The sequence below is a fragment of the Arabidopsis lyrata genome (genome assembly GCF_000004255.2).
Source record: "Arabidopsis lyrata subsp. lyrata unplaced genomic scaffold ARALYscaffold_3, whole genome shotgun sequence".
Lineage (NCBI taxonomy): Eukaryota > Viridiplantae > Streptophyta > Magnoliopsida > Brassicales > Brassicaceae > Arabidopsis > Arabidopsis lyrata.
In genome coordinates, this window is record NW_003302553.1 from 21,275,508 (window position 1) to 21,301,465 (window position 25,958).

At 30.3% G+C, this 25,958-nt stretch overlaps 2 protein-coding genes and 1 long non-coding RNA gene across 6 annotated transcripts; 1 reads left to right on the forward strand and 2 right to left on the reverse strand.

Annotated features, from left to right (window-relative positions):
* Positions 1-6,381: 6,381 nt before the first annotated feature.
* On the reverse strand, positions 6,382-7,506 carry LOC110230226. Its single transcript, XR_002333346.1, has 2 exons — positions 6,736-7,506; positions 6,382-6,652 (listed from the first exon to the last, which is right to left on the reverse strand). It is a non-coding gene; the product is annotated as an uncharacterized LOC110230226 (long non-coding RNA).
* Positions 7,507-10,418: 2,912 nt separating this feature from the next.
* Positions 10,419-25,739, forward strand: LOC110230221. Of its 4 annotated transcripts, XM_021032344.1 has the most exons (3): positions 10,419-11,019; positions 25,299-25,361; positions 25,600-25,739. In XM_021032344.1, the coding sequence occupies exons 1-3, from the start codon at positions 10,449-10,451 to the stop codon at positions 25,659-25,661; spliced, it is 696 nt and encodes a 231-aa protein (XP_020888003.1). In that variant the 5' UTR covers positions 10,419-10,448; the 3' UTR covers positions 25,662-25,739. The 4 variants fall into 4 exon arrangements, with proteins under 4 accessions (XP_020888003.1, XP_020888006.1, XP_020888005.1 ...); XM_021032347.1 differs by lacking the exons at positions 25,299-25,361; positions 25,600-25,739 and adding an exon at positions 22,583-22,676 and having other exon boundaries at positions 10,420-11,019; XM_021032346.1 differs by lacking the exons at positions 25,299-25,361; positions 25,600-25,739 and adding an exon at positions 15,215-15,446 and having other exon boundaries at positions 10,421-11,019.
* On the reverse strand, positions 20,283-22,315 carry LOC9320072 (amidophosphoribosyltransferase 1, chloroplastic). The gene has a single exon (XM_021032343.1). It carries the CDS (start codon positions 22,171-22,173, stop codon positions 20,482-20,484), a length of 1,692 nt encoding a protein of 563 aa, XP_020888002.1. The 5' UTR covers positions 22,174-22,315; the 3' UTR covers positions 20,283-20,481.
* Positions 25,740-25,958: the final 219 nt, after the last annotated feature.

The window sequence follows — 25,958 nt, forward strand, 5'->3', positions numbered from 1 at the left end:
TAAGATCTTTTTCCATAAAACTTAAATGACCTAATATAATGTGGTTGACTCACGAGCATTGATTTTTACATATGAGATATATGTATATTTTTTATAATATTTATTCTTTCTATAATATTTAATTTGATCATATTCACTTCTTTTTAATATGCAGATAATAACTTATTACTTTACACTTTTCCATTTTAATGAAATTTATTATATCCTCATTGTATTTCTCTTTCTTAGGTATTTCTTTAACAAAACAACATATTATTATACTTATTTTTTTGCATCAACTAGATAGCATTATACATTAGTATGGATAGAAATATAAAATTCTTTTAATTTTATTGTATTTATGCTTAAGCTTTTCTAGTTTTGTTATGTTCTTTTTGTTTGATATATTTATTTATATATATAAATATAATGTAAGGCATATAATGTAAGGCATACAAAAAATATTTATATATATATATATATATATATTTTTTTTTTTTTCAGAACCAACATTATGTTTAACGTCCAAATAATAACGTCGGTTGTTGAAAAATTATTCACGTTGATTATATAACTGACGCCATGTTCATTGTCCGTTTATTATTTATTTTTTTATTTATGGTCATTTTGTTTAATAAAAAGAAATATTGTAATTAACTATAAACTTTAAAGAAACAGTTGACCAATATCAAATATTCAATTAATTAAACAAGTAGTTCTACATGAACATAAATCATATATATAAAAGTTGACCAACTCTCTCCATATGGGTGGCACATCATCACACAAGAAAATGACATGTGTCATTCAACATTATTTAAATTAAAAATCAGCAAAATTAATTAAAAGAAAATCAAAAGTCTCCTATTGTGTTAAATCCTCCAATAATCCATTTCTTAAATGATTTCTTCAAAATAAAAATAAAAGTATAAAATTATTTTAATAAATCAATTACTACTTTTATTTTACTTTTATTATTTTTCTAATTTTTTTTTAAAATTTAATAGTCAATGGTCATCACTCGATAACGACTAAATAATTATTTGTGTTGTAGTTTAGTTGTTTGCTACCTAATATCTTATTAGTTTAGTAATTTTACCTTGAATATTTTTTTATTATTACGTTATGTTTCATATCTTATCATATGACATTCTCTCTTTTCATTTTTGTATCTTATGGTAAGTTCGTAACATTGACATGCAAAATTTTACAAGTAATAGGCTTTTGAGACGTTAGACATACCACGAAATTCAAAACAAATTCATTTCTCTTATATGGCTATATGCAATAACATAAAATCTAAAAGTGTTACTTAAATAACTCTTTAATTTTTGCTTTCTTTTTCTTCTTTTCATACGAAAACTCTTGCGATCAAAATATCTTATATTCTTGTTGTCTGTATTCATGATAATGAACAAATACTAGAATCTTAGATATACAAATAATTAGATTATATATGAAAATGTATAATTTGATATTTAGAGTCAAAAACGAATCTAACAATAAAAATTGTAAGTACAATTCTAATTAAAAGATGATGTGTAAAAAATAAAAGCTGAATCAAATTAATGAAATGATTTGATTGGAAGATAGAAAGCTGATGTGTCAGCTCCAGAATAGCCTAAAATGCTGACGTGGCGGAAGGATGGAGAGAGTTGGCCTCCTTTCATATATATATATATATATATATATATATATATATATATATATATATGATTTTTTTGCATCAACTAGATAGCATTATACATTAGTATGGATAGAAATATAAAATTCTTTTAATTTTATTGTATTTATGCTTAAGCTTTTCTAGTTTTGTTATGTTCTTTTTGTTTGATATATTTATTTATATATATAAATATAATGTAAGACATATAATGTAAGGCATACAAAAAATATTTATTTTTATATATATTTTTATTTTTTTCAGAACCAACATTATGTTTAACGTCCAAATAATAACGTCGGTTGTTGAAAAATTATTCACGTTGATTATATAACTGACGCTATGTTTATTGTCCGTTTATTATTTATTTTGTTATTTATGGTCATTTTGTTTAATAAAAAGAAATATTATAATAAAAACTTTTCTTTTTTTGATTCTGGACCCCGAGAGTTATTTCTTTCAATCTCTTAACTATAAATTTTTAAGAAACAGTTGACCAATATCAAATCTTCAATTAATTAAACAAGTAGTTCTACATGAACATAAATATCTTAGAAAAGTTCTACATACACATAAATATTTTAGAAAAAACGGTCAAATCCATGATATATCATCTAGCATGCTAATCTTATAGCAGTCTGAAAAAATAAAGACTTCGAGGAGAAGGTACAACATATGCATATTGTTGACCGTGCAAGATTCAAATGTTAACATAAGAACAGAACAACAATGAACCATATAGAGGAAAAGTCCAATTTATATGTAAATGCAAAACCTTTACTAAGGCTCACAAAACAGCTAAAGCATCAAAAACTTCCCGTGGACAAAACGTAGAGAAAGCCATAACATCAAAATTGTTTCATACTTTCATTTGTATGTTATTTCTCTATAAAGGAACTCAATTCCACTGCTAAGTCAAGATTTTATGTAAAACAAGACTAATTTCCATAAATTTTATTTTCTAACATTAGTGATTCAATAGCATGACGAGAAATGAACAGATCCAAATCCAAAACAACCATGGGAAATGTGAATTATTCATCTTTCGACATTGAAATTGGAAAAAAAATCACTAAAGATTGAATCAAATCCTTTGTTTTAAATCAAAAGACTTAGAGCATCTCAAATGCCTACTTCTATTTTAGAGCACCTTTATTTTGGAGGTGATTTACGAAATCGATTTCAGAGCAATCGACGATGCAAGTTACGAAAGTTTCCAGTGTTCTCCAATATCGAAATTTCAGTTTCCAGTGTACTCTCATATCTTTTTTGTATGCCTTACATTATATTTATATATAAATAAATAAATAAAAAACAAAAAGAACATAGCAAAACTAGAAAAGCTTAAGCATAAATACAATAAAATTAAAAGAATTTTATATTTCTATCCATACTAATGTACAATGCTATCTAGTTGATGCAAAAAATAAGTATAATAATATGTAGTTTTGTTAAAGAAATACCTAAGAAAGGAAATACAATGAGGATATAATAAATTTCCTTAAAAAGGAAAAGTATAAAGTAAAAATTTATTATCTGCATATTAAAAAGAAGTGAATATGATCAAATTAAATATTATAAGAAAGAATAAATATTATAAAAAAAAACTACATATATCTCATATGTAAAAATCAATGCTTGTGAGTCAACCACATTATATTAGATCATTTAAGTTTAATGGAAAAAAATCTTATATATATAAAAATTTGGTTATTATTTTGTATAATGCTATCTAGTTGATGTAAAAAAAAATATAATAATAGGTAGTTTTGTTAAAGAAATAAATTAAAAAGGAAAAGTGAAGAGGTGAAAAGTTATTATCTGCAAATTAAAAAGAAGTGTATATGATCAAATTAAATATTATGAAAATAATAAATATTAGAAAAAAACTATATATATATATATATATATCATATGTATAAATCAATACTGGTGAGTCAACCACATTATAATAATAGATCATTTAAATTTTATGGAAAAAGATCTTATATAAAAGATTTAATTATTATTACCAATACTTCACTCATAAGTCATCCCTACATTATATATATATATATATATATATATATATATATATATATATATATATATGTGTGTTTAATCTTATACACTCAGTTACCACCATTACCCATCACCTCTCTAGCAAATGCACACATATTCTTCATTTACCTTATCTCTGAAATAAGAAATGGCTTCTAATGAACTAAAAAGTGAGAATGTTTTAGCGACGCTTAATCAAACAAGAAAAAACATAGAGGAATTCACAGAAGGTATTAAGAAAGAGAGAGATGATAATTTGGCGATGCTTGCAGGAATAGAAATAAAGATAGACGAAATAGAGAAGAATTTCAAGGAAGCTAACAAATATTATCTTTATTTGGAGAAGGAAAGAGAAGCAGATGATACTTTAGTGAATGAAGAATTAAGGTGTAGATTAGATGTTCTTACAAAATCAATTAATGATATATATGACTTTTCTGAACTGTTGTTGGAAAAAAGTAAGACAACTATCTCTCTTGCTAAAAATAAGAGTGAAGAAAAATAATTTAATTATATATGTATGCATGCTAGATATTATGAAACATCATAATAACAATTACAATAACGATGATTTATATGTATGCATGCTAGATATTATTAAGTGTTACAATCAAGCGTACAATTAAATATCTTTTATATAAAATAAACAATTATATTTTTATATTCTATCCTAATATACTTTATTTATTTAAATCGATTTGTCAACGTTTTTAATTTTTAAATTAAAAAAAAAAAATTTTAAATTAAAAAAAAATTGTTGATATTATGTTAACCATGATCAGAAAACAAATGATCAGAAGCAACAAGAACAATCGACACCTTTCTATGATTTTTATTGGTTTATATAAGAAAACACTTTAAGAGATTTGGTACTATCAAGTTCCAGTAGAATAAAGAAAATCACCTAAACACAAACACCAAGAGATAGAAACAATATCCCAAATCAAAGTAAAACTATTAAACTAAAACGGTAAGACATGATGTCTTAGACATCTAAGACTAAACCGACTAATCGTTGTAGCGAGGATTAGGTCTCCCTAGCACATCGTATATATTGTAGAATCATACAAAATAGATGAGTAGAGCCACCGGCGTCGGAAATTATGAGCAACAATCATGTGGGTTTGGGACAATTATAGTCTAGTATATATATTTGAAGAATATAACCAAACTCATGTTCATGTACCAGCATCACGATTCAGTTTTGCAACAAGAAATATTCAGGTACTTGTATACCTAACACTATTTCAGTTACATCAGAACAACATGTATATCATCTATCCACAAAATATATCATCATCAAGAGTAATCTATCACAAGTATTAAAACAACCTATCATCAATAAAAATATGTCAATATGATATAGTTTTTAGGTGTTAAGAAATATTCTACTAGCACTGCAATTTTGTATACCTTTGTTTCTGGATTTAACACGACAATCCAAAAATGTGCGGTTTTGACTAAAAAGGATCCTCATTAAACTTGTTTCTCAAACTAAGCTAAGCTCTAAAAGGCGAACTCTAAGCCAATTGAACTCTAATAAATGACATTGTCATGTCTACAAATAAACATTAACAAAGAAAGATTCAATTCACAAAAATAACCCTTTTAGAGAAGAACATGAGAATGGGAGATGTCTACAAATAAGATTGAATTCTCATGAAAAAAATATCATCAACAAGAGTAATCATTAACCTGGTGAAACTGCTCGTCTGATACTCAGGCCTACCCCCAAAAATATTGTTCACAACATGTACCTCAGCGAATTGATTTCTGGTGAAATTGTTCAGAAAAGCCAGCTTTGTCTCCTACCAAGTTGTCAAAGATCCTGGCTTCAACTTTCTAAACCAATAAATCGCTTCCCCAGCAAGATAGTATGGGAAAAGCATGTAGAAAAAATTGTCAGCAGAGACACCTTCTACCTTAATGCTTGAGACCAAGACTTCAAATATCTCGATATGATCCAGTGGTAGCTCATTGGAAAGACCGCGAAATCGGATCTGACCCACCAAAGTTATAGTTTCAGCTCAAAGTCATCCCTTTTGAATGCAGGCGATCTGATCGTAGACAGATTGGAATAGAAGAGATCAGGTCTGTTATATTCACCAATCGGCATTGGCATGTTGCCCGTGTGGTGTCGGTCGTCGAAATCGTACATCTGTTCGTAGTGTTCGAGTTCCTCAAGCCCCTGAAACACAAGAAACAAAAGAAAAGAAAAAACAAGAGTAACAAAATAAAAAAAAGAAGTTTAGACTTAAATCTACACCTAGTCTAATGGTAAATCGAAGAAAACTTCGGCAACGACACCAAATTTGATATGGGTCAAATTGCCTAAAGACCATTCTTTCAAATAAGAGATCGTGTGTGGCACTTTACGATCGAATTTCACAAAGCTCTTGTTGTTCACACAATAGATATACAGGTTTTGAATTAAGCTAAACAGAAAATTAAATAAAGTAAAAGACAAGAAAGCAATTAAAATTGAGTTATAAAATAGATCGATGAAACGTTAGACTCAGGAATTTCTCAAAAAATATTAGAATGGTAGATCTAGCAATTAGTTAGGAATTATTAATGAGCTGTTCAAGAACTTAAATCACAAAACTATAATCAAATAGCAACTCTGTCTGTATTGACTATCTATGCCTAATAGCAGGATTAATAAAAAGAAATCAGAAAAGAGGAGAGAGAATGCAAACTAAAACAAAGGTTTTTTTTTTTGATTATTGTATAGTACATATGAGGACTACATGTCGTTTTATCATATGTAGAAGAGAATGTCGTCTTTCTCCTAGCTCTGATTGTGTACATTCCAGCTTCAGTGCAAAGACTTTTAAAATCATCTCATGCAATCTCAAGCATAGTACGTTGGACTTCATTATCACCAACTACACCATCATCAAATCTTGCACCACCAATGACCTCAACTTCGTCAAAGAACACAATACAAGCTTTCTTGAACAATGACATCTGAAAACAGAGTATTTTACAATTCAGAACAAAATATAGCAGCATTGGCTTGACAAATTCAAATAGCAAAAATGAGTGTTTACCATCAATTACATGAACAATTAACTCCTTCACCAACATACTTGTGAACAAGCTCACTGCCAATAACCATGATAAAGCTAGCATCTGTTGTATTGGCCATAAAACAACATATTTACATCACACCACTTAGTTTAACTTTAGCAAAAAATCTGTTTCGAACACCGGTTTATAGACACTAAACCCTAATAACCAGGGGAACCCAAACCAAATACGATAAGAACACAGTGCCTATAACAGTAGAACCACCACAAGAAGGAATACTAAACCCTAATCATTCCAACCGAGGGGAACACAAACCAAGTGTCATAAAAACAGAGCATCACTAAGAAATAGCTGATACTAAGTGCACGCAATTTTTGTAAGCCAATTCAGTTCCGATTGTAATTGAAAGCAAAAATGGTAAACCTGTCGACGAGCGATGTATCGGCCTTGATGGAAGAAATATTCTGCAAAGTTTCATGCATGGGTAAGATCGAAGTCAATATATGTCCAGATTACCATATATAATTAAGTTCTTAAATATGTTTTATAAAGAGAATTAAAGCTGAATTTGGTTGAAATGGAAATTTAAAACAAACGAAAAAGACTCAAAAAATAATGGCCAGCAAATCAACAATTACAAAGCAAAATTAGATAAGTTTAAGCATAAATACAAGATAATATAAAGCATTTTTTATATTTTATTTATGCATACTATTATTTAAAATAATATATAGTTTATGAGGAAATTAATACCTAGAAAGAAAGAAATAAAATGAGGATAAATTAATGTCCTTGGAAAGGAAAAGTAAAGAGTTAACAGAATTTGTAAGTTGTAAATATAAAATAAATTGATATCATAAAACTAAACTATGAGAAAAAAAGAACTTAAATGAAAAATAAAGATAACTCATACGTAAAAATTCAAGGGGCTTTTGCAAAAATGCCACTTTTTCAATGCCACTTTTCAAAAATACCTTTTTTTAAAAACCTTATTAAAAATGCTCTTAAAAATATAAGAATTACCCAAATATGTATGTAATATTATTAAAACATACACAAACTACATTTATATGTATCTAAAATCTTATAAATACTTTATAAATACCTTATAAATGTATTTTAAATACCTTTAAAAACCTTTAAAATATCTTGTAAAACCTTTGAAAAATCTTTAAAATCCTTTAAAATAACTTGTAAAACCTTTTAAAACACCTTATAAAACCTTATAAATACTTGGATCGAGTCTTCAAGTAGTAGTTACAATCCATAAGTACCTTATAAACCTAATAAAACTTTATCAAAATTTCATATTTAAAAAGGGGCATTTTTGAAAATGGACATCTAAAAGGGGCATTTTTTAAAAGGAACACACCAAAAGAAGTATTTTTAACAATTTCCCAAAATTCAATGCTCTTGACTCAACCACACTATATTTGGTAATTTAAATTTAATGGAGAAAGATCTTTTCTCAAAATTTTATATATTATCTTACCAATACTTAATTCATAAGTCATCCCACATTTATATATATATATATGCTTGTTCTTCAGCATTCAATTACTCATCACCACCCTATCAAACACGCATATTCTTCCTTTACCCTATCTCTCAAATAAAAAATGGCTTCTTGTGATCCAAAAGGAGATGTTGTCTTGACGATGTTTGCTCGAACAAAAAAAATTTAGAGGAATTCGGGGAGATTTTTAAGAAAGTTGACCACATAAATAAAGGAACAGAATTTGATGTTGGTTTTGCTCAAAGAATAGAGAAAATCGATAAGAATGTTAAGGAAGCTAGCCAATATTATTCTTATTTGGAGAAAGAAAAAGCAGCAGATGATACCTTTGTGAGTGATGAAGTAATGGAAATGGTTAAGGATCTTGATAGCGTGAGTATTGGTCTGAACAACCTCTTAAAACAAGAGTGGAACTCATCTCCGTCGATGATGATTTGATAACTCCAAACCAGAGAATAAAAATTAATTGTCATTGATTTGAAGACTAATCCCTACATATCATCATACTAATACAAGAACAACAATAATAACGATGATGATAATTTATGAATACATTGGATGAAATTGATATTTTTCTATATAATAATATTATTTTAATGTATAAATATGTAACATGCATATTGATTAATTTAATAAGATTTTTACAAAAAATAATAATTCGTATTGCATTAATTATTACAAGATAAGAAGCGGATATGTGACGGCCAAATAAGTATGATACATATTGCATATGGCTTACTACAACAGATTTGTGAACAAAAATAAACGTCGCAAATAGCTCAAGGCAAATGAAAATTGTCAGTGTATTCTGTTGCGAGAACAGCCACGCTTCGTTGTTCTGTTGCAATTCTTTTGTAAGTATTACAACGTTCATGTTTGTAAAGAAAAATTGTGTTGCAAAAAGAATAGTCACAGTACCATCACAAAGTTTGTATCACTAGTGCAACGTTATATCGTTTGTATAGATTTTTTATCGTCGTAGTCATGTGTACATTTTTTGTTAATATTATGTTAATCAATTTAGTAGTCATGATTATGTTTATTACACTATCACCTCATGTTTAGTACCCTTTCGAAAACGGAGGTCCTCTATTATGGTCTTGATGGCTCTGTTCTAAAATGCTTCAAATGTGTCCATAATGAATGATCCCTGAAGATTTTGAGAGCTCTTTAGAAAACAATATTAAAGCTTACAATGAAGAATGGAGAATGGAGAGCTAGCAAATGACGTTTGAATGTTTAGAGCCATTTCACTCTTCCAACAAGTCTCATTTTTTTTGGAGGCTACTATTATAATGTTTAGATGATTTGAAAGAGTCGAATACAAGAGAGACTGCCTCCTACATTGTCGGAGTTCTTTAACAAACTTGAAACAATCAACTAAGTACTTTCTAGCTATGACTCCTTTAACTTATATCGGAACCTTATTATAATAGCTGATGACTAAGTCTAAACGACTAAGTCCAACATAACTCAACACAGACCACCCAATCACATCTTCTTTCCAAGAACTCCATGCTGCTCCACAAACTCACCTCCGCTTAGCATCTCTGTAGTTCCATATACAGCAACCGCATACAAATATCTGATAAGTTTTATGTTGTTTAGAACCGCATCACCCAGATGGTGATTGGCGTAGGGGATTATCAACACGGACTTTATTGTTTTAGAGGCATTGAGATGGTGACAATGGCACAAACCATGGAACAGCAGCCTTATGATGTGTGGCATCGTCGATTCGATCATCCTGTTTACTAAGGTTCTTATAATTAAAATATTAAAATGAAATCAGAAAGGAGGAGAGAGTGTGAGAGCCGACTCTCGTCGAAAATTTCTGAAAAACCCTTGGTGCCACATGCTTTAATTGTATTGGTCAAATACTAATACTATTTATTATTTAAATATTAATTAGATAATAAAATAAAAATAAAAATATTATTTTTTAATAGATGACAATCCCACTTGGAGAACTCTAGCAATGTGGATGCTCTTGTATATACATTCTCTTAAATGCTATATATAAAAAGCTAATAATACGTTCAAAAAAATAAAATAAGGTTAATTTTTCCAATGTTTGCAAAATTTATAGTATAACTGAATAATAACTTGGTCAACATCACTAATAATATTGACTGATCGATGAATTCACGTAACATGTATTTCAAATACAATGATGGATGAAAGGCTAAAAAATTTGGTTCATAGAAAAGTATCTATATGAACGGCAGATTTTTTTTCCTAAAAAGGACCATTGAAAAGAGAAAGCTCCCAGGCACAATTATCGAAGTCGCCTCACCAAAACCTTTTTCCGGCACCGGTAGAGCCTCTGCTTGCCGGTGCCGGGATCTTTTTCCTTCTCGGCGATTTCTCTTCAAAATCTCTCTTGGTTGGATCCTCTTCTTTTCGTTTTCTAATCTTTTTGCTCCTTTCAATTTGTCCCTTACATCCAAAAGTGTTGAGACCGACACATACACGACCGTGCTTACTGTTGGAGCTAGCTCCTTTACCCTTAAACTTCCCGCGATTCTCATGGGTCGTCCTTCTCACCGGCTCCCCTCGAAGTCAAGACCAGCAACTCACGGCTCCTCTCTGTTGGATTTAGATCCCCCCACCAAGCGTTTTGCTTGGATGCGGTTGGACCGGAGCTCTGCTTTGACGTCGGAACCGATGAAGAACACGATAACGGATCTCTCAACCCACTCCTCATCTTTGGCAGCGCTGGTTCGGCCAGATCTCGTACCTAGAAAACTCACCGCCGTTTTGCAGCCGCCGTCGGCGAAGATGGGAGGTAACAATTTGCTAAACCTAATGTTGCTCTTTTTATCTTGTTGTGGGCCTAGCCCAAGAGAAATCTACTACCCCTTTAGCCCATTATCCCCTATTTCGAAGCCCATTAAGAGTTTGGTTGGTTTAAGTCCACATATTTTATGGCCCATGATTGGTTTTTACTTTAGTTTGGGAAGCCCAATTGTTATGAATTCCTTCTCGTTTCTGGAAAATAGAAGACGCCTTCTAAGATCAGGAGCTATGGGTTTAGGTTGGGCATGCTTCTCTCTTTCACGAATCATGGAGGATAGTTTTGTTTGTTTGCCTTATGATGCAAGTCTGATCTCGAAACGCTTTGGGCTAACTCCACTTTCTAAGTGTCTTAGAGTTTCTCTGCCCGTGTCTAGTAGTGATAATTTTCTGTCAAGCACAATCCCTTTAGCATCTTTTAACTCTGGTTTGGCTGGTCGAGGACTCCACGCTAGCAGAGTAATGGTTTCTTTAGGCTGGTTTGATAGATACCTTTGTCGAGGTCAGATGATATATTTACATCAAACCCTATCAGAGACTCCCAACCCCAGCCATTACCAATTGCCCAAAAGGGTGAAGAAGAACGGCATTATGATCCCGTCTCTACGGAGCGGTGGTTACCGAAGCTTCTTCAACTCTCTATCTCCGCCTCCCCTGAAAACCAAGCTCATTCATGTGCAAATCAAAGAGTTCAGGTACAATACTCAAACATTTAAAAGCTTGAAGAAGAATGGCATTATGACCCCGTCTCCGAGGAGAGGTGGTTACCAAAGCTTCTCCAACCTCTTATATCCGACAGCCTCCTCCGTGGAGCATTTTCTCAAAAACTCGTTTGCGTTATTCGCGCGAGCCGTCTATGACCATCCGTTGGTCGAGGATTTCGCGAAGCTCGTCTTCATGGTCGAATCCGCTATGGCCTCAAAAGATTCTTCAAACTTTGCAAACCTTTTTAAGATGAGCATCATTTTGGAAAACTCATGGAGCCTTTATCTTTATTCCTATTGCATTTCCTTAGCTTCAGCTTGTATGAACTTCCCTCTTTTGAGGTTTTAAGTGAATGAAAGCTTGTTTGACAAAAAAAAAAAAAAAGTATCTATATATACATTTTTGGAACACTTTATGAAATAAATCCTCAAGTTGCAACTTATTTACAAAGAATGTCATTGACATTAATTATTATCAATTAATTAAGATTCTTAATTACTAGCATTTCTTTATCTAATATATTCCATTAATTCTAATTACTTAAGAAAAGGAGAAATCTTAGGACATTATTAATATTATACTTTATTGAAAGATAAATATTATAGTTATTTAAAGTTTATTAAACGTTTAGAATATTTAACGGAAATTTTTTTTAGAATATATAATATATGAAATCTATAAAAATTAAATAATCGTTTGAAAGAAAACTTTAAATTGGTTTGAATTATAAATATTTTAATAAAAGTATTATTCAAACAAAAAATAATGTTTAGTTTCATCGAACATGATTAGATGGTATGACGGATTTATATTATTATAATATATGAAATTTATAACAATTAAATAACCATTTGAAAGAACATTTTTAAATTGATATGAATTAGATATCTTTTAAATTAAAGTATTATTAAAACAAAAATAATAAAATAATGTTTAATTTCACTGAACGGGGTTAGATGGTAGGACGGGTTTGGGTCGATAGTAATACGAGACGGTATACCACGGTGAAATCCATTAGATATGTTTAATTTCACTGAACGGTATTAGATGGTAGGACAGGTTTGGGTCGATAGTAATACGAGACTGTATACTACGGGTGAAATCCTAGATATAACAATCAAAATACAATTATACTATCTTAAACACTAAACAAAACAAAAAATTTTAACAAAATAAATATAATTTAAATTTAAATTATATAGTTATAATCTAGATTTTAACTTAATGAACTGTATGTTATTGTTTATATATTTTTAAACAGTAAAAATTAAACATAGTAACTGTACACTAAAAATATATAGATATAAGAATGGTACATTTAAAAAATACAAAACATTAAATTATATATATTTTTAATCTACTAAACAAATTAAATTTTTATTTTAAAAAAAAATTATAGTCCCGCGGTGTACCGCGGGTTATAATCTAGTTAAGAATATTTTTATACCTATATAACAATTTTTTTTGCCCAACATATGGGTCAAATAAACCTAAAGACCACTTTCGCAAATAAGAGATCGTTGTGACATTTTAGGGTTGAATTCCACAAATCTCTTGTTGTTCACACAATAGACATATAGTATTTGGATTAAGCTAAACATAAGAGATTGTAAATTAAAGTAAAACAAGTAATTTAAATCGAGATGAAAATCAGATGGATGAAACGTTAGGCCTAGTGAATTTCTCGGGAAATATTAGAATTATAGATCTAGCAGCTAATTAGTATTATTATCGAACCGCTCTAGAACTCAAATCACTAAGCTATAGTCAACCAACTCTCGTCTGAATTGACTAACTAAACCTAACAGCAGGAAGTTCTAACTCTCATCTGTAAACTCCTAAAATTAGACTAGCATTAAAACCAGGTTTGATATGTTCATAGAGATTCCTAAACCAACTCTCGCCTGAATCTAGTCATTTCTGTCCACCTAATATAGTTCCAGTAATAAGCGCACTCTTATGTCTAACCTATTATCCTAAGATCAAGTTCTAGTTAGTTACTCTAGAACTAGCATTAAGAACAATCCAAAGTGAAGAACTCTATAGATTTTATCCTAACAAGTTATCGATCTACCAATTCATCTAAATCTCTAATGAGAATTCTTAAACCTAACAAACAAACTACTCAGCCATGGAGATTGAAATAAACAACATGATTGAATAGAATTGCAATAAGAAATCAAGAGAAAAAGTAAAAGAGTTTAAGAAATCTTCTCTAGAGGGGAGCCCTCTCCAATTATCTCCCAAAAGGTTCAAGCTTCAAAATACAATAGATTGAGAGATATCTCTAAAACAAAACCCTAAACAACTATTTATATGTTCTTCAAAACGTGCAGAGACTTCTTTGAAAATAGGAAAAAGTTTTGAGGCGATTCCGCAAATTTTCAGAACTTCAAAGAGACGCGAAATTGAATTGCCGTCGGATATTGGTGTCGACCGACACCAGGGGTGGTGTTGATCGATACTCACACCAATTTTGGTCTCTAGACTGCTCTTGTAACATAACTTCTCGGTTTTGCTCCAGAATGATCAATAATCTCCAAATTGGTTCTGAACTTGTAAAGACCTGGAAAAAAAAACTAGAAAAGACTCTAGAAATAATAAAAAGACTTTAAAAACCATACATATATCATGGTTAAAAACTGTAAAAACCATGATATATATATATATATATATATATATATATATATATATATATATATATAAAATTGTAGTCTTATATTACCACATATTTAATTTTAGGGAGACTCACAAAAATGCCCCTTTTTCAATACTCTTTTTCAAAAATGCCCTCTCCCTAATAGCTTCCCTGAAATTGACCATTTTACCCTTAATGAGGCTTTGACCTAAAAGACAAAATTGTTCCCCAAACAAGCACGAACCAAAAATCTCGGCGGCTCTCATCACTTTCACCGTCGACGAATAAAAGGTCAATCTCCTGTCATCTTCACCGTCGTCGGACGATGCCATGTGCTTGATATTCACGCCGTCTCCTGTCACCACACCACCGACAAGACCAAAACCTCATCTTCAATCTGTCGAGAATCTTCATCTTTGCCGACCAGAGCTTCGCCGGGAGTTAAATCGGCGAGGATATCCTTCATCTATTGTCGTCGTCGTAGTCGATTTGGTCATCGATTTGTGTCCGCAGTCCAAGATCCGAGTCTGCCTCAATCTGTCATTACCTCTTTCACATATCTGAATTGAGTTAGTCCATCAATTGATTTTTAAGAGATTCGCTTATGTGTTTATCTATTTTCTCGATTTGGTGGAGAATAGGATTAAGAATTGGTCTAACTGTGTAATCTCCTCGATCTGGTTTCTCAACTTTCTGTAATCACACAAAAGTCCTCTTTAATCTCTTCTTCTTCGGTTTAAGTTTTGTTTCACAGCTTCAGTTTTGTCAGTTGTGATTTCAAAATCGATTGTTGTTTTTGCTGCAGAGTGATGAATCATGGGATTAGATTATTGTTTATGTGCAGTGGATTACATTTTTTGTTTCCCGGAGAAGAAAGGCTTCTTGCATAATGGCCTAATGGGTACCTGTGTAAAATTTTAAGGCTGGAGAAGATCTTAAGACTTGATGTTATATTGATTAGTTTGAGTTTTATGTGGTTTTGGTGTTTCTGATTTGTGTTCTTAAGAACTTTAGAACAACGATTGTGATTTGTGTTGTGGATGTGATCTAAAATATATTGTAAACTCTTTTAAATCCACGTTGTATAACCTTTAAAATACTTTGTAAAACCTTTTAAAACCTTTAAAATACCTTGTAAAACCTTTAAAATATATGTTGTCGAACCTTTAAAATACATGTTGTAAACCCTTTTAAAATACCTTGTAAACCTTTCAAATACCTTTAAAATATCTTGTAAAATCTTTAAATTTTAAAACCCTTATAAAACCTTTATAAAATATTTTCAAAGTTTTATAACTCATCTTATACCGTATAAATACTTTGTAAAATCATTAAAACACCTTGTAAAATCTTTAAAATATCTAGTAAAACCTTTTAAAACACATTGTAAAACCTTTAAAATACATTGTAAAACCTTTTAAAACACATTGTAAAACCTTTAAAATACATTGTAAAATCTTTAAAATACATTGTAAAACCTTTAAAATACATTGTAAAACCTTTTGAAACACATTGTAAAACCTTTAAAATACATTGTAAAACCTTTAAAATACATTGTAAAATTTTTAAAACACATTGTAAAACCTTTAAAATACATTGTAAAATTAACTTCACTATTTCATCAAATCATGTATTGAGCCACATTGAGTCACTTGTATAATAATAGCAATCACTTTAACAATTAAAGCACTAAATATAACAATCAATAGTGTTACATGGAATTTTCTTAAGTTACAAACTTACAAAAGACACATAAAAGTTGAGTAAAAACTTTTTGGTACATAACAACATGTAACGAAATCATCATCAAGTTTTCTTCTATTCCAACTAATGGAATCGTATCAGAAGACGAGTTAGGAGAGTTTGGACATGTTTGATTCATCTTGTCAAGCTTCTTAGCAATGCCCAAAACTGCAACGACTTTACGTGATTGACTACATCGAGGATGCTGGTCTTGAGGTGTTTTGCTTCAATCTGCAAGGACCTATGCTAGCTGAGAGTCTGTGCCATTTTTCATGGAACCAAACGTTTGAAGTGGAATAAATCAGAGATGATATACACAAAGTTGAAGCACTAAAATCATTAACAGTAAAAACAAACCTTTAAAAAAACATGTAAACCTTTAAAACACATTATAAAATCCAGAAGTTGAATAAATCAGAGATGATATACACAAAGTTGAAGCACTAAAATCATTAACAGTCAAAAACAAACCTTTAAAAAGCATGTAAAACCTTTTAAATACGTTGTAAAATCCAATGGGTCATTGTTAGACATCTGCGTAAAAACCAAGCATTAAAAGTATAAAACCATATCCAGTAAAAACAAAAGCAAAAAAGTTTAAGATAAACAAACCTTTAAAAAGCATATAAGACCTTTAAAAAATGTTGTAAAATCCAGAATTCCAAATCAAGCAGTAAAATCAATCATTAATAGTCGAAAATGATATCAAAAAAGCTTCTAAAAGAAAAACCTTTCACAGAATCACAGAATCTAACCTGCAAAAGACAAACCTTTCAAAACAGAACCACATAACCACATAATCTAACCTCTAAAGACAAACCTTACAAAGAATCTAACCTGGAATCGATGTGGGACTCGAAAACTGAACGAAAAGGGGACAGAAGAGGAATCTAACCTGGAATCGATGTCGGACTCGAAAACAGAAGGAAAAGCAAAATCGGAACAGAGAGAATAGATCTGAAATGAAAGCGAAATCGAGATCTGTAATCGGAATCGAGATTTAAAATCGGAATCGAGATTTGAAATCGGAATCGAGATTTGAAATCGGAATACTCGCCGATCAACGTGAGAGAGCGAGAGAGAGAGAAGAGATGAGGGAACCGATAGTTCTTAGGTTATGAAAGGAAGGGTAATTTAGTCATATTAGAAATAATTAAGGGGCATTTTTAAAAATGGTAAGCAAAAAAGGGCAGTTTTAAAAAAGGGTATAAGAAAGATGGCATTCTTAACAATTTCTCTTAATTTTAAGTTTTGTTATACGTATATATGTTACACATGTGTTACTATCATTTAAGTAACTTTGATTTAAAATTGTGTATTAATTGAAGATTAATGCCTAGAAGATATAATTAACCACAAAATTTATTATTTTAAAATAATTATTGGTGGAGTCCATAATATTATTTTGGTGATGATATGAACATCCGAAGAAGAGAGAAAACTCTCCCATTATATATATAGATCGTGACTACTTTTTTTAATTTCAGATTTCTGAAAATGGAGACATACCTTCTCTTTGGTAGCATACTTTTCAATATTTTTCTTTGAAAATAAATTTTTCCCAACAAAAAACTCAAGTTTCTCTTAGCCAACAAAAAAATTTAGCCGAACAAAAATCAATAAATTTAAACCATTATTGAAGTCAATTATGTACATTCATGATATCAAGAATAAAAGATAACCATATGAACAATGACATACATTGCAGATGGTTAGAGTAATTTAAAATGTGAAATATTCATATAAATTGTATGAAGAAAAATGTAAAAATCCATTTAATTTAAACTTTATGATAAAAAAAAATTATAGCGTAAAATTTTCACAATTCTAAAAATATTCACATATACATAAATTTCATAAATAATAATCAAAAATTATTAAAGTATAATAGAGATGGAATAAATTGTATAAGATGTTAGTGAATAGTGATACAGTTAAACCTCTATAAATTAATAATGTTGGGACCATGATATTTTATTAATTTATAGTGATATTAATTTATCTATAAATTAATATTTATTAATTTATAGTGTAAATTAATATTTATTAATTTATAGTGTAAATTAATATTTATTAATTTATAGAAAGTTTTGTTTTCATTGTTGAATTTTTTTAAAAAAAAATATGAGGAAAACAATGTGATCGAAATAAAATTAATGTTTTGGATGTTATAAATTTTATAGTTTTAGACTTAAACATTTAATATTTCGAAGAGAAAATAATTGTTTTTTTACAATGAATAACAAAGATTATAGAGTTTACATATATAAACGATATACATAAATTAAAATTTATAAATAGCGACATCTATAGTTGTATTTGAAAAACCTACGATTATTAAAACAAAATTGATGCATATTCTAAAATTTGAAAACTTCAAGTAAATTTTGGCTATTTTTATGAAAACCCCTAATATATATATAATGTAAAAATTTACATGATTATTAATTTATGATATTATTGGGACCATATTTTTATATAGGGATTTCAAAAAAAAATATTATCTTATTATCTTATCAAATTTAGTTAATTTTTACATTGGTCCGACTCAGAACCGGCAAAATTTATTAATTTATCGTGTTTATTAATTTATCGAGTATTAATTTATAGAGGTTCTACTTGAGTTTAATCTTATGTTATCTTTAATAACTATATTACTATGTGTTGTAAAGTCAATGGGTGTGTTAACCGTGACTTGTTACGAACCGGTGTTAATTTTGGAAGTTGCAATGGTTGCTTTCGTGTCTTTAGAGAAACTATATAACTAGGATGTTGTCTTATTGTAAAAGTTGTCGAGAATAATAGAGAATTTTTCCACTTTTTCATTCTCTGTTTTCTCTACCATGCTCTGTATTTAAAGCAATGGCTCCTAGTGAAATACAAGAGCAAAAATCTCAACATAAGAGCCTTAAGGCAAAAAAATTTTTTTGTCTATTGTTATATATAAAAAGAAAATTTACTTATTTTTTTCAAAAATATGTGGTTTTTTAATAGTGAAAATTGTCATTTTCAAAATATTGGGCCTTTTTATACTTTTTCTTATAATGAACGCCTGTTAAAATATAATTCTCATATTAATGATATTTTTATAAAATATTTGGGCATTTTTTATATATAAATTAAAAAAAAATCCTCAGACCGTTGCACCTCCGCCCACCCCTCTAAGCCGGGGCTGCATAAGATAAGTGAAAAAGATACGAATGGATCTTTTTTACCATTCAATACTCTTGTGATATTGCCTTTCACTTGAGTCTTATGTTCCTTTGAAGCATACTCTATTGTCTTTTCCTTTTTCTCGTCCTTAGTTTTCTTGATTGTTTTCTTAATCTCTTCGCAAAAATATCAAATTTATTTTGAATCAATCAAAGTTTAGGTTTATATAGATTGATTTAGTGAATGTTAACTGAAAAGAAAACCTACCGTAGCCCATCTTCTCTCGTTGCATTAGAAACTTCGGACTTCTCTACTCGCTTTTTTTTTTAACCTCTAAAGTAGCGAAAACGATTGACCGTGAGTAGATTTCATATCAAATCCTCTTCACAAATTCTTGCAGAAGTGACAAAATAATAATATTGAAATCTCATAATTACAAAGAAGAATGTTATAACTTACCAATAATTTGAAACTTGAAATATGGATGATTAGTGAGATGTGTTTTAAATTATTTATAGGAAATTTGTTTTTTTTTGCAAATATAAATTAATTATAAAATTAGTATATAATAAAAACGTATTTACGTTTTATAACCATTCAACTTTCTTTCACAATTATGTTTGAATATCATTTAAAAGTAAAGCTAAGAGTTGTGTTACACATTAAAGCTAACGAGTCTAGTGAGAATCTTTAGACATAGCGAGTCAAATGTTTTATAATAGGTGTTTAGAAAGATTCTAACTAGGCTCCATTTATGAATACCTTTGTTTCTGGATCTAGCACGCTGCACGACAATCCAAACAGGTGCGGTTTTGCTTCACTTTGGCTAGAACATGTAAAACCAGTCACTAACCGCATCTAAGCTCTAAAACGCGTATAAGCTTGAAACCAATCGGCAATCGAGCCACATAAATGACATCGTACTTGATGACTTAAGAGGAAAGATTCAGTTCAGAAATAACCCCTTCCCGAGAATAAGAGATGTCTCTCAGCGAACACAAGAAATCCTTGAGAAATGGCAATCTTAACAATAACGATTGGATTCATAAAATGACAAGAGATCAAAATCTTTTAAGATTAAAACCATAACAACTTTAACAACATAAAAAAAAAAAAAAAAAAAGATATCTAAAGATGACAATAATGTCAAATGGATAAAAACCAAGCATAGACTGGAATGCAAGTAAAGATCTTTTCATCACTATTAGTCTCACATTATCGAACCCAACCTGCTTCGATGCTTTCGAAGCTACCAACGAGACCGTCATCAATGAAATCCCCTCCTCCTCGTTTGACCTTAACTTCTGTGGGCTTCACGGGATAATCACCCGTGAAGCACGCATAGCAGAAGCTCTTAGAGTCTTTCCCTAAGTGTTTCTTCAAGGTATCGAACGATAGAAACGCAAGAGAGTCGCTCCCGATGAACTTGTTAATTTCCTCAACTCTCAATCTGTTGGATATTAACTCCTCTGAGCTAGGTGTATCCACACCATAGTAACAAGAAGCTACAATAGGTGGACTAGCAATCCTCATATGAACCTCTTTTGCACCCGCTTCTCTCAATAATCGCACAATCTTAGACGAAGTTGTGCCTCTAACAATCGAATCATCCACCACAACAACTCTCTTCCCTTCTAAAACCCCACGAACAGGAGACAGCTTAAGCTTCACACCAAAGTCTCTGATCTTCTGCGACGGCTCAATGAAAGTCCTCCCTACATAATGAGACCTAATCAACCCCTGTTGAAACGGCACACCGGATTTCGCAGCATAACCAAGAGCAGCCACAACACCAGAGTCAGGCACAGCGATCACAACATCGCACTCAACAGGGGACTCTGTAGCCAAAATCTCCCCAAAAACATGCCTAGATTCATACACAGACCGACCAAACACAATCGAGTTAGGCAACGAGAAGTAAATATGTTCGAAAATGCATTGCTTAGGCTCAAACTTCGGCATCAAACACTGAGACTTCACACCATCCTTATCCACAACCAAAACCTCACCAGGATAAACCTCTCTCTCATAAGTAGCTTCAATCAAATCAAGAGCACAAGTCTCCGAAGCAAAAACAACAGCTCCATTACTTCTCCTACCCATTACTAATGGTCTAAACCCATAAGGATCACGAACAGCAACAAGCTTATCCTCAGTAACAAAAACCATTGAATAAGCACCTTGAAGTTTCTCACAAGCATCAATAATCCTCATAAAAAACGGTCTAGCTTTAGAAATCGCAATCAAATGAAGCACAACCTCAGTATCAGAGCTAGTATTGAAAATAGAACCGTTCTCTTCAAGCATAGCTCTCAAAGTTTTGTAATTTACTAAATTACCATTGTGGGCAACACCGATAGAACCGAATCGATAACCGGCGACGAAAGGCTGAACATTCTTGAGCATAGAAGCTCCAGCAGTTGAGTAACGAACATGGCCAATAGCGAATTCACCAGGTAATTGATCAAGTTTGGATTCGTTGAAAACCTCAGAGACTAAACCAACACCTGTAATGGTTTGAAGAACTTTTTCATTGCTAACTGTTACAATACCTGCACCTTCTTGACCACGATGTTGAAGTGCGTGGAGAGCTAAGTAACAGAGCCGTGAAGCTTCTGGATCGCCGTAGATTCCGACGACACCGCACTCTTCTCGAGGCTTTTCGTCGTCTTCGTCGTTGTAATCAAAAGGGGTATGAGAATGGTCTTCGGTTGGTGAAGGAGAGGAGAAGTAGGAAGAGACTCCATGGATGAGTGAAGGAGACGGAGAGATGGAAGAAGGAAGGAGAGAGAGATGGGGAGGTTTAAGGAAGGGTTTGGGGAAGAGAAGGAGAGGTTTATTGGTGTGAGGATTGTTTGGTTTAGGGATTAAAGAGAGGGAAGAGGAGAAGCTTGTTGTGGCCGCCATGGAAGACAAAAAAGGGTTCGTAGGTTTGGTCTGATTTTGGGACTAAACTGTTTTTGTGTCTGTGTGAAAGCGATAGAAGCCGAGCGGCGAAGGGTTTTGACTTTTTTGACTGTGTCGCCTCCTGAGAATATTTTCTTTTGCTTTCAAGGGTTTTTTGGGGGTTTTCAAATAAATTAAATTCCATATAGATAAGACAAAAATAATACATAAATATTCAGTAAATTTCTATAAATTAATAAAGTAAATTTCTTTTGCTTTCAAGGGTTTCTTGGGGTTTTCAGAAAATTTAAATTTGAAATAGAAAATACAAAAACAATACATAAAATAATATTCAGTAAAATTTCTATAAATTTATAATGTCAAAACTTCAAATTCTTTATTAATTAATATAAATATTACTTTTACCTAGGTTGCATGGAAACGGAAATGCGAAAGCGAAACGTGTGGAAACGTGGAAACGGATTTTTTTAATAATTACGAAATGGAAACGTTTTAGAAACGTGTATATTATATATGTATGTATATATATATATATATATATGAAACACTAAACATCAAAATAATATTAAAAATATATTTTAAATAACATAAATCATTAACAAAAATATTAAATAGTCTAACTAAAATAATGATAACAACACTCAAAATCAAAAATTAAGACCATATATCATGATCACAAATAATAAAATAAGTGTTTCATATTCCTCATACTAATTAAGTTTTTTTTATTTTATATATCAAATAATATTCTTAAAATAATTAATTTTAATGGTTCAAAACTAAAAATTAAGTTTTCGATGTGTTTCCAAAATGGAAACGCGTTTCCATGACGTTTCCACATGTTTCCAAGAGTTTCCGATTCCGAAACGTTTCCGAAACGGGAAACGCACTTTGGATGGAGTTTCCATGCAACATAGACTTTTACCATAAATTATAAAGGAAATCATTTCAAAAAACTTCAATTATTAATCTAAGCTATATTTTCTAGAACTAAAGATATAAACCAACAAAAATAAAATTACCCTTATGTTTATTTATTGTCCAGATTACCATTTTAAAAAAACAAATTTGGAGCTGTTATTCTTTTAACAGTTTATAATTTACCATTTTTTTATAGACATAAAATGACTTTTTTTATCTTTGTAACCAAATTAAACTTGTTTGTTCTTCATTTTTTGGTGTCACAAGACAGTAGTTTAGATGATCTTGTACCTTCTGATGTGTTTGCCAAAAAACGAATCAGGAGCTATAGGATTTGAATGGAACCAGTTTTTGGACCACTTTTTAAATTATAATTTTGTAAAAATTCAAAAATTAACCATTCATGATTCTACAAAAAATAGATTTCTTGAAAAATAGGGAAACAGATTTTGGCAGATTTTATCTATTTATTCATAGAATCCAAAAACCAAGTTTTGTGGGGTTTTTTCAATTCTTTTTCTATTATTTTAAATATGCTATTTTCACTATTTACCAATTCATTTAAAACTAAAACCTATTCTATGGGTTTTTACCTCAAGACTTGCCGTCACTTTGATTTATTTCTTGTAATTTTTTTGAATATATTTTCTTCTATAAAAGAGCAAAGTTTCTTCATACTTGTCTTCTACACACACAACATCTATGCAAATCAAACCTATGTTTATATGCAATATACCTATGTTTAATTTTTTAATTTTTTTTATTATTAAAATTTTTATTTTCAATATTTTAGTAATTTTTAAACACAAAATATAAACCAAAAATTAAAATATATAACTTAAAAAGTTTTTAAAATTAATATTATGTAAAAAAACTAAAAACTAAACAAATTACCATTCAAAATTTTGTAAAAACTAAAATCTACACCAAAAAAATCAAAAACCAAAAACCAAAATCCAAAAACTAGAATCTAAAAACCAATAAAAACTACCAAACATTGAGGGCCATATTCAAAGATGGAGGTTCTTACCGCTTCTTGGAGCCAAGTGTTACATCTTGTAATGAGAACGTCACTAAGGCACACTATAGAGAAACTATAGTCTTACATCCTAAGTCTTGCTTTAGTGGTTCTGCCTAAATATTTAAGAACAAAGATCGTTCCTATAGAGTTGAGAGAAAGGGAGTAGGCACATGTTTTTTGTCCAATGTTTATATAACAGTATTTGTTTTCATAAATTTCTATAAACAATATGATTGTGTGCAGAAAACATGATGAACATTAAGATCCTTTAACAAAAAAAAAAACATGATCAACTTTTACTTGAAAAACAAAATTTAATAACTTTTGACTACAAACAAATTAATTAGTGTGTAATTAATTTATCATATCTGATTAAAATACAAATATTTTATCTTATATAATATCTATGAGATAATCATTCTTAATTTGAGGAGTTTTGATTGTTCTTAGATGTTGATTTTGTTAACAATGTAGAGAATAATAGGACTAAACTCGACTTGGCAAGAAAGCTTATATAAGTAATAGTAAATTGTTTTCAAATTGCTATGGAATAATTATTACTAATCCATGATATTTTGTGACAGATTCAAAATTCGAAAATAAATACAAAATTCGCTTGAAATGTACTCGAATAATGCTCAAAATATGATTAGAAAAACATATGATTTGCTAGTTATTTTTGTTAATGTTATCAATGTGCAATTTTTCGGATCTAAACTCAACATAATGCATGTTGTAGAAAAAAATTGATTCCATTGACCATTTGTGGCAAATTTACTATGTTTTTTTTCCCAATATTCTTAAAATAACTCGGAAGAAACTCTATGTTAAAACTGTTTTCACCAAACGTTGTAGCTAAATCTACCAAATTAAATAGATCATTATGTGTGTGTTTATAATAAACTAGATCATGATCCGTACTATAGCACGGGTTAAATTTTATTTAGTACAAACTTTTTATATTATATATTTTAAAATAAATTTTTGATATACTATAGTAGTAAGTGAATAAATATTAATTTTTTTTGTCAGTCCCAATAATGTATATAATTTTAGAATGAATATATAAATTTTTTTATAATACTCAATTATGGATAAATTTTCGTAAGATATGAAAATATAAAATAATATTATTTTAGAAAAATTAATATTGTTTGAACAATGAGTTAATTTATGTTAACAGGAGCTGCTAATGCATGGAAAGTTGAGAACATCATCTATGGAGCCATGGAGATGCTTAGTGGAGGTGAGTTTATGGAGTAGCAGGGCCGGCCCATGGCTAAAACCCATGAAGCAAGGGCTTTAGGCATCAAATAATTATAAGTAGATTTAAGGGCATCAATTTTTAAAATGTTACTGTAGTCTAGTGGTTAGTTTGAAGTCTTTTGTTGTACAAGTCACAGTTTCGAATCCCAAACATGTTAAAACTTGTATTTTTTTTTATAACAGTTTTTCTTAATGGGCCAAATTTTTTTTTGCTTTAGGCACTCAAATAGTTTGGGCCGGCCCTGTGGAGCAGCTTGGAGTTCTTGGGAAAAAGATGTGATTGGGTGATTCATGTTGAGTTATGTTGGTTTTAGTCGTTTAAACTTAGTCATAAGCTATTAAGAATAAGGTTTCGATATATTATAGCGTATGTGTTCATTGTTATTATTTTTATCAACATCTTTTAGAAGTTTGTTTTTCTTTATAGAATTTATAGAAATGTTAAATTCATTTCTCAAAAAATTTATTTACATGCTTGAAAAAAAAAACTTGCTAGTTGTGATTCTTTCGTCGATCAAGCAGACCCTCAGGTCTATGTTGGGCTTTGTAGTCGAGAGAGGTAATGCGATCCAAAAAG